Source organism: Notechis scutatus, chromosome 2 (genome assembly GCF_049901735.1).
Source record: "Notechis scutatus isolate UNSWTSFEM ecotype Mainland chromosome 2, rNotScu1.2, whole genome shotgun sequence".
Lineage (NCBI taxonomy): Eukaryota > Metazoa > Chordata > Lepidosauria > Squamata > Elapidae > Notechis > Notechis scutatus.
In genome coordinates, this window is record NC_142010.1 from 178111804 (window position 1) to 178130630 (window position 18827).

General features: G+C 37.5%; 1 protein-coding gene across 5 annotated transcripts in view; it reads left to right on the forward strand.

Annotated features, from left to right (window-relative positions):
• The window catches only part of FSD1L (fibronectin type III and SPRY domain containing 1 like), a 40871-nt gene extending 31341 nt beyond the window's left edge, over nt 1-9530 (forward strand). For 3 of the 5 annotated variants that reach the window (XM_026680601.2, XM_026680600.2, XM_087957508.1), the window contains 4 exons: nt 2012-2112; nt 3438-3689; nt 5220-5308; nt 6631-9530. In XM_026680601.2, coding sequence (XP_026536386.1) covers nt 2012-2112; nt 3438-3689; nt 5220-5308; nt 6631-6753 — 565 coding nt within the window. In that variant the 3' untranslated portion in view covers nt 6754-9530. The remainder of the gene's footprint in view (nt 1-2011; nt 2113-3437; nt 3690-5219; nt 5309-6630) is intronic. The other 2 variants (XM_087957506.1, XM_087957507.1) reach the window with 1 other exon arrangement.
• The last annotated feature ends 9297 nt before the right edge of the window (nt 9531-18827 follow it).

Genomic DNA, 18827 nt, shown 5'->3' on the forward strand with positions numbered 1-18827 from the left:
TAGTCTATGTTTGCCTTATACCAAACATGGCAGCGTTTTAGTAAACTTGCTATTTTTCTGCATAACCTGACAGCAAACCTAAGATTGCTTTTTTAGTGGTAATTAGAATAGACTTTGCAGTAATGACTGACTTGGAGTATGAAAAAAGATGTGTGTGTATTAATCCTTTTGCTTGAATAAATGCTTTAATTTCTTGGCTTTGCTGTCTTTCATGCTTCACTTCTTTCTTTCTTTTTTCTTTTGGTAAGTACTTTTTTTCTGAATGGTGAAACTTTTTCAGTGATATATGGTTAATGTTTTCAGCATCCACAGTAAGGTTTTATTTTGGAAAAATAATTTCTGCTTTATAGTCTACAGGAGGGATAGGCAATTCTAGAGCTCCCTCCAACTGTCCTTCTGAATTTCAATTTTTTGCCAATATGAGGCAGGAAGCACATCAAAACTGTAATGTAAGCCCAAAAGAGCATATTATATTTGGGAAAATAAACTTCCAAGTGTAGGAATAATGTGGCCCAAAAGAGCATATATAATTATATATATATATATAAATAATTATATAATTATTTATATATATATATAATTATTTATATATATATATATATATATATATATATATATATATATATATATATATATATATATATATATATATATATATATATATATATATATATATATATATATAATCACTTTGCATCATTATTGTTTCACCAAAAATGGACCTATACTCCCTAAGAAGTAATTAAGCATGATCTTTGATTACCAATATGTTGTCCATATTACAGTCTAAATTATAGTAAATAAATTAGTCTAACTTAGTACATCTCCAGTATTTATATAATCCATTCATAAGGAGAAGGTGTCCTGACTACAGGTAGTCCTTGCTTACAGTATGGTTGTAAAATGTGATGTTACATGACTGCACTGCTTAGCAACAACAATTCCCATTGCTTGTTGAGTTGGGGCTGTTAAGTGAGGATATCCAATCAATGTCCTGTCTCCTTCCAAACAAAGTGAAGGGGAAGCTCTGGGCAGCTTGCAAGAAGGCTGGCTGATTGGTGGCTAGGTGGCTGCTGCAACATGGCATGAGTGTGCCCAGGCTGGGGGTGACTGCTGCCAGTGTGGGAGGATGTTCAGCTGCCCACTGCAGCACTGTGCAAATATGCCCAGGAGAGGGGTGGCTGCTGCTGGTGCGGGAGGATGCACATGCGGCCACTTCAGTGCCACACAAGCATGTACTACAAAGTGTGGGTGAAAGGGTGCTGTGGACTCCAATCTCACACTCCGTAGTTGGGCTCCTTAGGTGAAAAAGCAGAGGGAGGAGGAACGACTTAGGAATGACTTGCAACCTTCCCTCTGGTTTCCCTACATACTTTGCTAGTGGGAAGCTGGCAGGGAAGGTTGCAAATGGCAATCATATGACTTGTGGGATGCTGCAACTGTCATACATGCAAGCTGGTTACCAAGCACCTAGATTGTGACCATGTGATGGCTGGAACTTTGAGAACTGGTCATAACTGCCACTTGTTCAGCAACTATTGTGAGTTAAAACAGTTGCTGAGTGAGCGGTCATTAACTGAGGACTACCTGTACTATCAGTGCGATGCTTTAAATCTGGAAGATACACTAAGGGAGAAAGGGTGATACAACACTGAAATTGGGCATTTTCTTGTTTTTAAGATACTAACATTTAAGGTATTAATACGGTCAGATTGAGCACCTTCATAAGCAGAAATTTTGGGTGTTATAAAATAACCACCTAGTAATTTGTCAATAACTTTTCTGTGGTTGCGATATGCTTTATGTTCCACTATCCTATTACCTGCATGGCTTTTTGTTTTGAATATATAGAAATGTGTAAAGCATGCCTGCTTAGACAGTCTTTTGTTCTAAATGTTCCTGCCAAACTGATTTCTCTTTTCAAAGTGTTCCAACTCATTTGGTGTCTTAACTCACATTTTTATTTATATGCCATCACAGTCAATACAAATTAATTTCTCGCACCTTATAGAAGTGGCACTCCATCTCCAAAGCGCTCATCGGTTAGCTCACGTTCACCTTTATTAAGGGGCAGCAGAGATCGATTTACTGGAGAATCGTATACAGTTTTGGGTAAGTTTTTTTAATAAAACTTTTTAATTATAAATATTACAGAGTTATGCATTTCTTTATTTAATGCTTTCTTACCCCAATTAGGAATCCCAAAAAGTTCCAAGAGCTTCTTATAAACTTTGCGAATTAGATTGTGTGCCACTTCTGGCATGCATGCCATAGGTTTGCCATCACAGGCCTAGATGAATAATTTGTTAGGTGCTATCAAGTCAAGCTTGAACTCCTGTTGATTGTATCGACAAATGTTTATTAGCACCCGAGTAGCATTTCAACACGAGAAAGGGGATTGAAAGAAAGGAAAAGAGCCAAACAACTTAGTTCATTGCCTAGATCAGTGATGGCTAACCTTTTCTACATTGCATGCCAAAAGTGCGCTTGCATGCCTGCACCCATGATGCAATGCATGCATAACTCCCCCCGCCCCCTGCACATGCACACAAGACCTCTCCACACGCTGCATGCCTCTGCGCATGTGCATGCAACCCACACATGTGTCTCCCCCGTGCATGTACGGCAGATACCCGACAATCAGCTGGCTGGTGGGCATGCAGGCATGTGCAGTACAGCTCTTCCGGTCGACCTCTCGCGTGCCAGCAGAAGTGGCTCTGCATGTCACTTCTGGCATGTGTGCCATAGGTTTGCCATCACGGGCCTAGATGAATAATTTGTTAGGTGCTATCAGGTCAGGGCTGAACTTCTGTTGATTGTATCGACAAATGTTTATTTGTTATGTTACATTTTAGTTAATTGTAGCTCTTCCAAGGACATTACAATTTTTTAAAATCTCATTTGTCCATATTATTTTTTCTTTCCATGTTTTTCTCTCAAATTTCTTTCAAAATTGCCAGGAACAATAATTTTTCTGTAGTTAATATTTTGTTCACATCACACACACACCCCAAGTTTATTACTATCATTTTACACTTAATTTAGACCTGGGAAATTGTTTCTTTTTGCTGTCTATGATGCTCTTAGTGACTTTGTCCAAATTGCTAATTTGAAAGCATTTCTTTCTCATTCTTGTTCTACTTTTTGTTGGTTATATTTTTGCTTGCACTACATACGTTATCTTTTCTGCATTTCTTCTCTTTGGCTCTTTTCATGCGTTCAAGGTTCTGAGGAACAAGAAGAATCTGTAGAAACAATTCCAGTAACATTGAGGAGGAGTCCAACTGGGAGTTGTATAAAATTAGGAAGATATTAACAATATGTACAAGCTCTAGTTTACACCTGTATATTTTGTGTCTGATATTTAACATGTATGTGCTCTTAATCTGAGGAATCTCAATTGACAAGTGTTAATCGATGATACTGTTTCCTTCCAGGAGATACTACAATTGAAAATGGACAGCATTATTGGGAAGTTAAAGCTCAGAAGGACTGCAAGACATACAGTGTAGGAGTAGCATATAAAAATTTGGGAAAATTTGATCAGCTGGGAAAGACCAGTACAAGCTGGTGTGTTCATATCAATAACTGGCTCCAGACTACGTTTGCAGCCAAACACAATAACAAAGCAAAAACACTAGATGTCGTGGTTCCAGACAGGATAGGAGTCTATTGTGACTTTGATGGAGGTAATTTTAAGACTTCAAAGCTATTATTGGAAAAAAAACTGAAATATAGTGGTCAATTTTCTAATCCAGTATCAATTATAGTGGACAGTGGACTAAAAAAACTTGGTCTGAATGTATCTTTAGCTGTTTTCTATAAAACAAAACAAAACATTTTTTAGTATAGTTTCTAAATGTATTAACAGGGTAAGAACAATTGAAATGGGTATTACATAAACTTACACAAACTTTTTGAGTTTCCAATTTATTTCTATTCATAATCCCAAGATGGAAAGGGATTTATACTATCTGAAGGAATAGGTACGGGCATTTTCAGTGATAGTATACTTCCTCCCCAATGCCCCAGGAGATAAATTTGAATCCGATTTTTAAAAATTCTTCCAGGCATTTTAATCATTTGGTCTGTTGAGTTTAGCTTATTTGCTGCTTAGTAAATTTTTAATTACTGGCACTGCTGCTTTTATCATTTTAATATTTGAAATTTTAATTACTGTGTTTTACTGTGTGTTTTATTTGTTCAAAATGTCTTAAGCTACTCTGGATAAATCTCTTTTGAAAAACAGCATATATAACAAACAAATGGTTTGCTGAGTATTTAGGTTAAAGTGCTGCTGCAATGTGTTGATACTGAATTGGAAAATCCTATGCCATATAGAATTTTATGTCAATTAGTAATGCAGCTTTTCTGAACAATTGTTTTTATAGCTGCAGTGGCTCTAGATCTTTTAACTATGAAACAGTGTCAAAAGTAAATAGAGAATAACCCTTTCAATTTAAAACAGGAGAGCAGGAGAGCAGGGAGTTAGGGAAATGAGATTTTTTGAGAGAGAAATAGTCTTATGTGCGTTATGAAATCAAATTTTAACTTCATTATCTTAAATATGTCAATCAAACAAAAACTTCATTATGGTCATAAACCAGAATGAAATACAATTACAAAAAAGACCATTAGTTATTAGATGTGAAATAGAATCTCTCTGTTCACAAGTGCAACATCTTTGATTTTCTGGGTGTAAATGGTGGTGTACTTTATGAAGACCTCTCTAAGATCAGAGGTCTCCATAAAATAAACAGTGCTGAAAGTAGTGTTGGGCTAGATTGATTGTTTAAACTGGCAAAACAATTCAGACATGCTATCATATGTGCTTTAAATATGTGTACAGATGACCTTTTTGGCCATTGGGAATGCCGCGTTTAGATGTATACCTGTGTTCTCATTCCATACATTCTTGCTTCCTAATTCATGTGGTAGCTGGCATAGAAAACAAGCATTGAACAACTTGCTATTCCATAAGCCATCTATTCTAAGTCAAGAGCTACTTCTTAGTTACCCATATCTTGCCATAAGATATGCTTTTTAGTCCTGTATACTGACGCTGGCAGCAAGATTTCTTAATATTCTTTGTGGGTGATGGCTAATGGCATGTTAGGAGGTAACAATATTCGCTTCAAAGATTTTGAGCACTTCCTGATTGAAAAAACTTTTGAGGTTTATTTTTGAAGGGAAGTATTAATCTGCCTTTCTCTCTTTAGGTCAACTCTCTTTCTATAATGCAACCTCAAAGCAGTTGTTATATACTTTCAAAACAAAATTTACCCAACCTCTATTACCAGGCTTTATGGTTAGTATTTGTTATCTAATCAAATTGCTATTGCAATGCTTCAGTTTTACCATTTCAATTACTCTTGTAAATAAAATCAAAATTTTAAATGTTATGAAAAAATCTGTAATACAATATATTTTAGACTACTTATAGGTTTTGATGGGCATGACAAGCCTACAATGATCTATACTACTTAGATTTGTTCATTATATCTTTTTTAAGTGACAGTCTGACTGATTTAACTCCTATGTTCTTCAAGGATTCAGAGAAACACCTAATAAATTAAAGAAGTTAAAACTGATAACTTAGATTTTAAAAATCCTCAGTTCTTTAACACATACTCTTATAGCTATAAAATCCAGGTGCATAATTTTTGTAGATAGTAGAACAAATGTTCTGAGTATATACATTCTTGTTTTTCTTTCTGTAAAGTCTATCTGTACAGAAAACCACTTTTGTAAAAGGGAAGAAGTTCTCACTTGTCTTCCCCATTACAGATTTTAATTATAAAGTTTTAATAATTTAAAACTTAAATTTAAAAATTTCAAACCCTTTTAATTTAATTGGGGATTAAATTACTACTACTTCAATTAATTCTTTTAATTGTATACAATATTCTCCACCCTGGACAATCTCCTCTAAAATTTGAGAAATTCTGAAGAAATTAATAAGAGATAGTGGATGGACTTCAATGAGAGAGAAACTGGCAAAAATTGGGCAAAGATGGACAACAAGTTCATGTTGCTTATTCTACTTCATACAGTCAAATCTAGTTCCGGTGTTAAGTTGCATCTTGCCATTTTCTGTTTCCATTCTTTCAAAAACTTCATTAGAACATTTTTTGATATGATACAAGTTGTTTTTCTAACAAATGAAGCATCTATCTTGTGTAAAAAGTATACTCAGTTTTAAAATAATACTGTGTTTTTCCTGATGTGTCTTACATGTCAATCATTAACAATTCTTAATAAAAAGATAAATGTGAGATAAAATATGGTTTGCCATGATAGAACAAGCTATACTGAGTTATTATTCTAAGGTGAGGGCTGAAAGTTTTTGTGTATTATTCTTTAGCACAGTGCCATGATTTATTGAAAGAACCCATCTTCAAAGTGTAGTTTGAAGTTGGCTGGTTCAGCATACCAGAATTAATATTGTAAGTACAGCTTAGGGCTAGAGCATAGTGTTGAGTCTGGTTACTAATTTAAAAAGAAAATGCACGATTGTGAAACAGCCATAATAAGGCAGTGGGAAATATATGATTGTAGTGATAATCTGTTTTATTTTTAAGAAGAAAGCTTGGATAATTTTTCATTGTTCTTCATATCTTAATTTTTTAGGTTTGGTGTGGTGGGCTCACATTGACAACAGGATTGCAAGTGCCAACAGCTGTGAAAACACTGCAGAAAAGTGAAAATGGGTTGAGTGGTTCCACTGGTAGTCTAACCAATGTTGTCCAGTGATGTTCCTGGGTAACAGCTACAATAAGATCAAAGAACAATTTAATGCATTATTGCTACTTCCAACGCCTGACCACCACTAGTGCAAAATGCTTGTATTGAAACTGGCTTCTCCTGAAGTATTAGCAAGAATGTATTGTGGTATAATAGGAAAACCGGCTTTGACAAAGGAATATCAGGTTATAGCTGTATGCTTCTCTTAGACTAAACATGACTACTTGTCTTATGGTTGCTTGACTGATAATTAATTCTGAATGATGTGTAACAAAGACAAGTATGACCTTAGTATAACTTCCCTCCACTCCACCCCCACTGCTTTTCTCCTGTTTAGGTTTTCTAATAATTAGGTTTAAACTATAAGAAAATGAACTAAATACTGACACTTATAAAATGGGAGTCTTTTAATAGTCAGAAAAAAATGTCCACAAATAGAAAAGGGGAGGAACATGAATTGTTTTGATTATTGTCCTTTCATTCAGTGTAGCTCTTTTATTGTCAGACTCCAAGACTTAACTTCGTTATTCATCCTAAGTAATTTTATGTTGGTACTTTGTGTCTATTACTTTACAGAATGAAAGCTGTCATCTATATTTCACTAATGTACATATTTACAACTAATCAGTTTAACTTAATGAATTTTAGAGAAGCTTCTGTTTGTTTCTTTATTATGTGTTCATTCTCATTCATGTTTGTAAATGTTCTCAATTATCAGGCCTCTTTATATGAATGTGGTTACGAAGCACTTCTGAATCTTTAAGAATCCATTCTGTGTCAGAGGCCTATCCGAAGCTTGGAGTATATGATCAAATTTGCTTCTAGCCCTACAAAATTTTATCCTTTTTCCCTCATACACTGTCTATATTTAACTTTCTGTAAATCTCTTGGGTCTTTTAAGAAATTTCACAAGAGTGTAAAGAAAAGTGAGTTTTATATCAAAACACATTCATATTGTCCTGTTTGGAAAAAAATAGCTATGTGCAATCTTTGAAATTTGGAGTGGGTGTTCTCAGTTGAACTGTCTGTGCATTGTTTTTCTCAGGTTCTTCTTGACAGTTCCCCTTTTCAACCAACTTGAATCAAGTTAAAGTTATGTAGAAAAAAATATGTATCATGTAAGGAATTGTTTACAATGTAATATTCTATAGGCAAGACTCCCTGTATTTGTGATACTTTTTAGAGTATTTAATCTCAATTATATATTACTTGCATATTTGACTTATGAAATAAACTTTTTCTTATAACTGGTTTGAACATCAAATGCCAACTCCACTGGGGAATAAAAGTATTATTCAAAAAATATTATTCACATTTGGAAAGGTGAAAAATGGTCCAAATTAGCCTGAATCTTGTGGAAATTTGAATGATGCCATTGTTAAAAAGTAGAATTGATCATTTACTACTGAGAGGTACGTATGCAGTGTGATATATACATTGTCAGTTCAATTATTCAGACATTAATATTCCACAACTCAACTGCTTTCTATTTTATTCCACCACAGTGCTAGTGTTTGGAGGTTTTAATATGCATCTCAAAAATAATGAATTAAAAAACCACGATTCTTATCTCTATTTTAAGGAAAATAAACACTGTAAAATAGTTGAGGGATATTTAGTTCTGATGGTCAAAAAAGTAATCCCTATCAGTTTAATAAAGTAAGACACAAGAGGAGATTCTTTAAGCACTTTAGACACTTTTTCTTTACTTATAAAATACTTTGAAAAGATAATATAATTCTTCTGATCAGCTCTACTTGATGGCAAGCATGCAGATATTGAATGGAAGTATTACTGTAGTTTGTGTTTTGAGTACGGAATGCTAGATCATAACAATGGATAGTGTTTTTCCAGTATGTTGTACATAATTTGTCTGCTTACTGTCTGTAAAATGTATTTTTGTATTATAAATAGTTTTGTTTTGTAAGTTTATGGGAAATCAGTTTTGCTGATTTGGTATTCAGAAAATTAGGAATTTTCATTCAGTAACTGAGTACCAAAATTTTGTAAACTAGTTTAGAAATCGAATAGTTGTTTAAAGTTAAATGTCAAATTATATGCATTTATTGTCAAAACAGGTTAAAGCCTAAGCCACATGGACAATATTATGGATGAGAATTTAATTTAGTATTATTTAAATATTACAGCATTATGATATAAGACAGATGCTAGGAATTCAGTTTAATATCACAGACTTAAATAACTGACTAAGGAAAGTAGAAACAGTCCTTTTTTTAGTGAACCGTTGTCTCTATTCCCTGCCTTGCTTCTGGATATGCATAAGGAGAGCAGGTTTGAAGCAAATCATTGTTATTAATATTGACATTTGAATTATGCAAATTATAATTTGGTACAGTAGCATTTCTTCTGTGGGTGGTTTCACACTTGTTGACCTTAACTTCTTATAGCCATTTGGGGCGTTTGACAATAAACAGATTGAGCACACTGTATTCAAGGTTTTGCCCTATAAGCTGACTTTTCTTTTTTCACCACTGATAAAACAGTTCTGCACGTGCCTTTTCAAACTAGGTCCATATCTCTGCTGTCGGTTATGGTATTAGATGCTGAGATTAGAATGCATATTATTACTACTAAACAAGGATATTGTGGATTGATGGTTCTGCTTCCATTCGGTGCTTTAGTCTTAATCCTTGAGAAACTATCCAAAAACAACCTCATCCCAACCACACTGGGTGCCTTAGAGCCCATTGAGTGTTTTTATTTGCTGTGTCTTTAACTCAATCACATCTCGGAGGGATTTTGTATTAATAAACATTGGAAAACCAGTCTTATAGTCTCTCTCTTTTTTAAAAAAAACTATTGTTGGCTACTGACATCAGTATCTTTAAGGATGAACTATTTTTCTGGCATAAAATTCTAGTTTGGTGTAGTGAAGAGGTTAGACTGGTACTCCGGAGATCCACATTTGTGTCCACTCAGCCATGGAAGTTCATTGGGCAACTTTAGGCCAGCCACACCTGCTCAGACAAAACTACCTGGTTGTTGAGGGGGTGGGTGCGGCTTTGCTCCGCATTTGGAAGGCTGCCCACTGGGTGGTCGAATGCATCAAGAAAGACACCAACGCAGGTTCTATCTTGGATGAGCTGCCCCGATCACAAGTTCGGGAAGTTCTTTTATTAAAAACACATAGCGATACGTCATAAGCGGTGAATTCTATCCATTATGTTACATGAGCAGAAATATTAGTGGACACATAGTTACATCCAATTACAGTGCATGGTCAGTTTGAAAGGTACAAAGTAACAAATCAGCGCCTGCATTACAGTTATTCGCCCATGATGACGTGTTTGTTGATTGATGATCTCTGTTCCTGGTACGCTTTCAGCCTATGTGAGGCCTAGAGGCCTTGAGGCCTGGTATGTACCGAAACTGTAGAAACTAATTTATTACTGCATCTCCTCTGTTTTAGTTTTATAGAAAGAAATTTCTTCTGGATCTTCGTCACTGCCCATGCAAAAACTCGTGCAAGCGCACGCATCAGGGTCTTCTGTGGGTATGACTTTGTACAGAGGTTCCTTTTCCCAGAGGGCATTAACCTGTGCAATGGCGCGCTTTTCAGCTAACAAGGATAGACTATTGGAGATAGTGCGAATAAAAATTAGTAATACACATGGAAGAATAACACATCCTAAAGCAATCATACCTATGAGAGCTACTATAGCTTGTAATCCTGGTAGTTTTGGGAACCAGGAACTAAAAATATTTTTAAGATCAATACCTTGCCATACTTGATTAGGATTATAGGTTAATTGTCGCATCTCAGTTGTTAATTGTGCTACTACTTTGCCAACTTTATCAATTTGAAGACAACAATTCGTAAGATTGAACCTACCACACACCCTCCTTCTTTGGCTAGTATGTAATCTAAAGCCAAGCGATTTTGGTAAACAGCTGTGCGCAATTTGTCTGTGGCAGTTGCTAGAGTGTTTAGAGCTTTGTCTATTCGTTGGCCAGCTAAATCTAAAACAGCTTGTGCGAATAATTCTATTAATCATATAGGGCTCTGTACCCCAGGACCCGTCTTGGGCCCAAGTAGCCACGCCATAGGTGCAGACGATTCTTTCTGAGCTCCAGGTATCCCCTGTATATTCTGATTGACAGGGGAAGCCTGCAAAGGCATTATCGGTGTTTCTTTTCCTGCGGGATAATGTATCATACACAGGGATGCCTAGTTCTTGCTTAATGGAGATCGGGAGGAGGAAAAAGGAAGGTCTTATCCACCCCAATACACATGACCCTTGCCAATCTGCAGGAAGGGACGGATAGGCTAGGTTACCACAAATCCAATACATGTTATTTGGGGCTGTCCAAATTTGGGGAGATGTGTCATTGAGATAAGGCAGGAGGGAGGTGTTGAACTTGGCAGGTGTGGTGGTAGCATTGTTAGGTGCTGTCCAAGTCTGGTAGGAGTTATCCCATGTACCTTTTGCAATTTTTTCTGCCATATCCATGAACAAGTTTTATGCAATAACACTGGTATCATGGGCTGTATCTAATTTCCTCAAATTATTGTATACCGACCAACCTAATGATGTTTCCTTACCTTCATAAATTATTTCGGTTGTTATGGTAATGTGTTTGGATCCGATCCTGTGCCATCAATCCCTATACCATAAGTATCCAAGGTAGGGTGTTGTCTGGAGATGGTGATTTCTACCTTATTGTCTGTGGTAGACCCTGATATTCGTTTGAAATGTGACAGATGATTGCAGCCCAAGTACCCTCTCCCAGTATAAACACAGACACAAGACCAACCCGAGCACTCGATGGAACCTCCACAAGGGACCCATTGATTGGGGTTCCCTATGGCCCAGTTGATGGGTGTAGGACACAAATATTTATGATTGTGGGCGTATGTTGTTTTCCAGTCAACCGACCCGCATGAATGTCCCCCTGGTTTAGAACAAGCAATACAAACATCAAAGGTTAAAACAATTGGGTTAGTTCCGTCCTTGAGCACGGTGGCGTGGTTTAGGTAATAAAGTTTTCCCTCCCCCTCAGGATCATATCTGCCAGAGGTTCTTGGAAGTCCCGCCCATAAGGTAACGTTGAGACGAACAGCCGTCTTGGGATTGTAGCAAATGGTTTTTGAGTTCATCTTGCATAGATGGTACATGGTTCCGTTGTTTTGGCAAGTTTTTCCGGTAGGAAGGCACTTCTGCGGTTGTTGAGTATGGTAGATAAGAGTTAGTTGAATGAAGCCTGCTCGTGTGGTTTTGGTCAGGCAGGGGAGTTCAAAGGTGTTGATCTGGAAAGAAGCATTGCTGGAGATACGGAGCCATGGCTGAGGGAGTGTTGACCATCGGAGATAGGGGGAAAATGTCCCCATATGCGGTGCAGGTCAGCAGGAGGGGGTGCCTGGCGTAAAGTACATCACTCGAGATGGAATGGAGACCTTGGAGGCATGTGCGGCAAGAAGGAGGAAGACGGTCGGCAAGGCAACGAGACGAATCATGATATGTCTGCAGGTGGTGATTTTTCTGCAGGTGGTGATTTTTCTACCTTGGGGTGGTATGGTCTGACGTGTCGTCCAGGAACCCACAGGACACGATCTGGAAGCTGGATAGCTGCGTAGCCACGACCCCAGGTGAGGAGACCAGCAGGGCCCTTCCAAGTAGGGTCTGGCAGTTGGTGGTAGTATACCTGTGGTTTGGGAGAATCGGGAAGGGGAGGAAAAATGTCGCTCCGCTGCCGTCATAGCAGGGGTGCCGGAGAGATTGAGGAAGTTGAGAGTATAAAGACAGAGATTAAGAGTGTCTTGCATCGCCGGGAGGCTAGGGTTCTTTCCCTTTGATCAAATGTCGTTCAACGCTGTTTTTAGCGTTAAGTTAGCTCTCTAGCAGGGCTTGTCCCTGACTGTTATAAGGGATCCCAAATTTGTGGGTAATTTGCCATTTAGCGCAAAATTCTGACATGGCTGTGCTAGTGTATGCAGGACCATTATCTGTTTTTATTTCATTTGGGCGTCCCAACGATGCAAAAGTGCGAATGCAATGATTGATGACATGTTTGGAGGCTTCTCCTCTTTTGCGGGTTGCCATTATGAACCCTGAATAAGTATCAATTGTGACATGCAGATACTTCCAGGGGGCAAATGGAGGAAACTGAGTAACGTCCATCTGCCATATTTCGCAGGCTTTCAACCCGCGGGGATTTACCCCTAAGGGAATGGAATGGGCTTGTTGACTACAGGTGAGGCATTGCTGTCTAATGGCTGAAGCTTCGTCCATAGTGAGGTTGAAATGTTTCATGAGAGCTTTGGTGTTTTGATGGAAATAAGAATGGCTCTCCCAAGGAGTCAATGTGTGTGATGTCATGATGCCTGCAGCTGCTTGATCAGCCACATCATTGCCTTCCTGGAGGATTCCTGGGAAGGGTTGGTGACTACGAATGTGTGCTACAAAGAGCGGGTGCTGGCGCTGTGCAACAAGGTGTTGCAATGTAACAAAAAGAGAAGATTTTTATCAATAGTGGGAGAGAGGTAAGAATTGTGAATAGTAGAGACTATTTGAGTAACATATAGGCTGTCTAGGATCAAGTTGAGGGGTTCATTAAAATTCTGGAGGACTAATATGGTTGCAGCAAGCTCAGCTCTTTGTGGTGATGTATTGCTTGAAGCTGAGGTTGCTCCAAGGATATTATGTCAGCAGGCTTTTTCCCCCAGGTAAGGGCTTCAAACAATGCAGAAAGAATATCAGTGGTTAAAGACAGGAAAGGTCGGGCCCAGTTTATGGTACCCAGATATTGCTGAAGTTGAACCAGAGTGGGTTGAGAAGGTAGAGACAGAGGGAAGTGAAGGATAGGCAGTAGTTGAAAGCATTTTATAGCCCAGATATGCGTATGGAGTTAGTACTTCGGTGAAATCAATCTGTGTTCTCTGGAAAGGCCAGCCCACTAGGGTCGCCCTCCCATTTCTTTTTTCCTTGCTGCTTTCTTGTTTACTTTCAAACATAGTCCGAGAGGGAAGCCCCCTCGGGCAGATAGAGGCTGCAGAATCCTCTTGCAATCCTCATTTGCATTTTCAACAGCCAGTTTTAACAGAAGCTCTTTACGGGCTTCTTCATTCGAGATTTGCCTCTGAATGGCCTTCTGAAGCTCTTCTATGAACTTGGCATAAGGCTGATGTGAGCCTTGAGTGATTTTTAAAAAAGATCCTACAATGGTGTTAATGAAGCCTCTGACTTATGGTGCCTGGATGCCGTACATGGCCACAGCTTGTTTTAAATCTCTGATTAATTTCATGGGTAAAGGTTCAAGTCTAGGCACCATATTTCTGGCTCCATCCCCTATATATTCAACAGGACAGAGAGAGAGAGCTCCTCCAGGGTAAGAGAGCTGTTAGGTATAACATTGATACCAAATATGGTTTGGGTGAATAAATATATAAAACTTAGATATCATGGTTTAAGTGCTTATCACTTTAAGCACAATGTTGCAGGCAATTAGCCGATTAAGGGTGAGGTTAGAAGTTACAATATAAGGAAGCATTAGAAGCTGGAAAGCTTGCTGCGACTAACTGTGTCTTGCTGCGACTAACTGTGTCTCTCTGCGACTAACTGTGTCTTACTGCGACTAATTGTGAGTGCCTGTGACTGAACTGTTCTTGTTTGCTACTGTTTGCTGATTTACTGCGTAATTCTACTGTTCTACTGTTTGAACGTCTTGTTGAATATCCAGCGATTGTTCCTCTGGAGAGAGGCACCGGAGGAGGAGAAGATATCTTTATCGGCTGATAAAGATATTGTAAGGACTCTTAACTTGGACTGTAATAGTGAGTCTTACTGGATGGAAATACTGTGAATGATTTAATGGACTGAATGACAATGCTTTAAACTCTAAATGGATTAAAAACTATTTAAACTACAAACAGTGTTTGTGTTCAGTGTGTGTATACTCTGGGGCCCTTCCACTCTCGTTTTGGCTGCCTGGCTTGACTACTGCTGCAATACTCTGCTAGGGTTAATCCCCGAACACTAACATTGGTTATGGGCCCAGCAGCATAGTCTAACTAACCAGGATATAGCAGAGAGAGTTGGTGTGAGTTGCACATTACTGTAAAAACAAACTGTTTTAATTAGTTTAAAATAGTCACAATATCTGAAGAGTAATGGCACAAGTAAATTTGTCACAACTGTCCATGATATCCAGGCTGGACGGAACAAACTATGTTTCATGGTCAATGAAATGTAGTTTACTTCTACGTAGAGAAGGTTTGTGGGACATTATAGCAAACCCACCAGATGTGAGTAGCTGGGATCCTGCTGATGATGATGATAACGAAAAGTTACAAGACTTTAAACTGAAGAATGAGCAGGCTTTATGCATCATAGGACTGACTCTCTGTGATCAGCAGCTTGTCCATATTCGTGGAGAAGAAAATGCTGCAAACTGCTGGGAGAACCTCAGGAAGATTTATGTTCGGGACAGTGTAGGAGCACATATAAATCTTACACGGAAGCTTTTTCGAACGCATCTTCAGAGGAATGGAGATATGTTAGTTCATTTAAACTGTATGAAGAGCATTTTTCAAGATTTGCAAGAAAAAGAGCTTATATTTAATGAACTGCAACAAGTCTACATCATATTATCTTCATTAGATCAAAGCTATGATGACTATGTGACTTCGTTAGAGGTATTGCCAAAAGAAAGCCTCTCATTAACCGAGATTACAGGCAGGCTACTAGAAGAAGCCAGAAGAAGGCGTGAGCGTGACGAGCTGAGAGAAGATAAGAAAGAAGAGAAATTATCTTCAAAGCTTGAAAGAAACCAGATTAGCAAAGTACAGCACCTGGAAGAAGAGAATTTATCTTCGACGGCATACACAATTAAAAGTGTTTTAATTGTGGAGGCAGAGGACATTTGGCAAGATTCTGCAAAAAGAGAAAAAGCCAGAATGTAAAAAAGCCAAAGAAAGCATTTGAACTAGCCATGTTTAGCAACTCTGATGTGAAGAATGATCTATGGGTGGTTGACAGTGGCGCATCCCACTGCATCACAAGAGATAAGACAAAATTTATAAAAATGTCTAAAAGTTCTCAACATATATCACTTGCCAATGGCTGGAACCTGAAAGCGAAAGGAGAAGGTCTTGCACATTGTCCGTGCATAAACCAGGATATAAAAATGTTGTATGTACCGCAACTAAAGTTTAATTTGCTTTCAGTAAGGGTATTAGATAAATTAGGTTATGTAATTACTTTTAAGGATAATAATTGCATAATTGAAAAAGATAACAAAAGGGTAACTGCAGCTTTAAATGGAACATTATATGTCTTAGATAATAGTAAGAAAGGGGAGGCACAAACTGTATTTAATAATATAAAGCCTCATGAAGAATGTATCCATTTATTGCATAGGCGTTTGGGGCATGTAAATTTTAAAATGCTAAAACGTACAGTTGAGTTATCTGAAGGAATAAGGTTAAAACCTTGTGATAAATATTTGCGTTGTAATGTTTGCTGTGAAGATAAGAGCAAAGTATTGCCTGCAAATAGGCTAAATGGTTTCAAAACAAAAGAACCTTTAGAAGTGGTATTTGCAGACATCATAGGTCCAAAGAAACCCAGTATGGGGGTGCTAGATATATACTGAGCATTATGGACCATTATTCTAGATATGGGTTTTGCTATTTAATGAAAAGCAAAACTGAAACATATCAACATTTTTTCAATTGGCTTAGGTTTGCTGAAACAAAGTCTAAACGACAACTGATAACCCTGGTGACAGATAATGGTACAGAATTTATTAATAACAAATTCCAGAACAGACTTAAGGTAGCTGGAATAGAGCATAAGAAGTCTGCTCCATACAGGCCAGAACATAACGCTTTTATTGAAAGAAGAGGCCAAACACTACAGGCAATGGTTAGAACAATGTTAACTGATTCTGGATTACCTGATTCTTTGTGGGGGAGGCTACAATGTGTGCTAATAACATATTGAACAACGTTGTTAATACAACAACAGGTGAAATACCATTTACCAGGTGGCATGGCAGGAAACCTGACCTAAGTTACCTGCACACATTTGGTGCACCAGCATGGGTGCGTATTCCTGCACAACTCAGAAAAAAAGGGCAACATAGAGCTAAAAGATTTTTCTTCGTTGGTTATCAGGCAAACCATAGGGCATATAGATTTTGGGAGAAAGGCACATCTAAAGTGTTATGTAGTGCTAGTGCCCAATTTCTAGAACATGAAGGATGGGAGAAATTAGAACAGGATGCCAATAAAGATGTAATTATTGAATCCTATAGAAATCCCATTAGTTATCCCTGTAACTTTAAAAATAAAGTAAAGAGACAAATACAGGATGAAATAGTGCCCATAAAGGAAGAAACAGATTCAATAGCTGAACAGGATGAGGATAATGAACAGGTAGTAGTTCAACAAAGTCCTCCTGTAAGCCCTGTAATTCCCAGAAGAACTACACGTGTATCTAGACCGCCTGATAGGTACCAGGCTAACACAGTGTGCCAGATTAATCAAGTTCCTAATTCTGTAGAAGAAATTAAAAAGTATCCTACTAAGGAAAAAGAAAGATGGTATGCAGCAATGAATAAGGAACTGAATTCATTAAGAGATATGAAGGTGTATGAAAATGCCAAATTACCTGTAGGAAAGAAATCCATTGGCTGCAAATGGATTTTTAAGGTAAAAATAGATAAAGATGGTAATTTAATCCATAAGGCAAGGTTAGTAGCCCAAGGTTTTAGGCAGAATGCTAATGACTATGATGAGGTGTTTGCACCTAGTCTTAAGGCAGCAACCTTGAGGGCAGCTTTAGTGTGGGCAGCTAGTAAAAACTATATAGTTAACCATCTAGATGTGGAAACTGCTTACTTGCACGCCCCATTAAAACATACTATTTATATGAAAAAACCTGTTGGTATTAAAAGTGAAAATAAGGATAATAATGATTGTTGGTTGTTAAAGAAAAGCCTCTATGGTCTTAAACAATCAGGCTATGAATGGAACCAGTATATTGTAAAGGAACTAGACAATATAGGATTTAAAGCTGGTTTAGCCGATCCATGTCTGTTTAAGAGGGAGACAAATGGGAAAGTATCATTATTATTACTATTCACAGATGACATTGCATTGATAACTGAAACTAATGATGAAGCAAATAAAATAATAGCATCATTAGGAAAGAGAATAAAGATCAAGCAATTAGGGGAGATAAAGAAGTATCTCGGTTTGAATATAAAGAAAACACGGAAAGGTTTTAAGATATCTCAGGAAGATAAGATAAGCAAATTGCTAAAAGATTACAAGATGGAGCTTTGTAAGCCGGCTAAGACTCCAATGAGTCAGGAGTTTAGCAACACTGATGAACAAAGCCCGGAGTTTGATAAGGTGATTTATCAATCTTTAATTGGTAGTTTGAGTTATATTAGTAATTGGTCTAGACCAGATATTTCGTACTGTGTGAATCAGTTGGCTAGATTCAATTCTGCACCATGTGAAAGACACTGGATTGCAGCTAAGAGGATATTAAGATATCTTAAAAAGACAATGAATTATTCATTGTATTTAGAACCAAAGGGTGATTTAATCCTGAGTGCTTATGCAGATGCTAGCTTTGCATCAGAAAGAGACACTAGAAAGTCGACTTCAGGAACAGCCATAATGCTGGGTAAGACATTAATAGGCTGGAAGTCAATAAGACAACAGCATATAAGTTTGTCTACTATGGAGGCAGAATTCTCCTGTTTATCACTGTTATGTACAGAATTAATAATGTATAAACAAATGTTAATTGATATAGGTATAACTGTAGATTATCCTATAATTATACATGAAGATAATCAGGCAGCAATTCAAATGGCCACAAATATTGCAGTAAAAACAAGGAGCAAGCATACAGATCTAAGATACCTAAACGTGAGACAATCTGTAAGAAGTAAGATGATTCAGCTAGAGTACTGTATGTCGGAGGACAATTTAGCTGATAATTTTACTAAAGCCCAAGGTGCCAGTAAGCACCAGGAGAGTTGTGAAAAATATGGGGTTAGATTGTAAAGGTATTATATATTTATTTCACCCAAAAGGGAGTATGTTA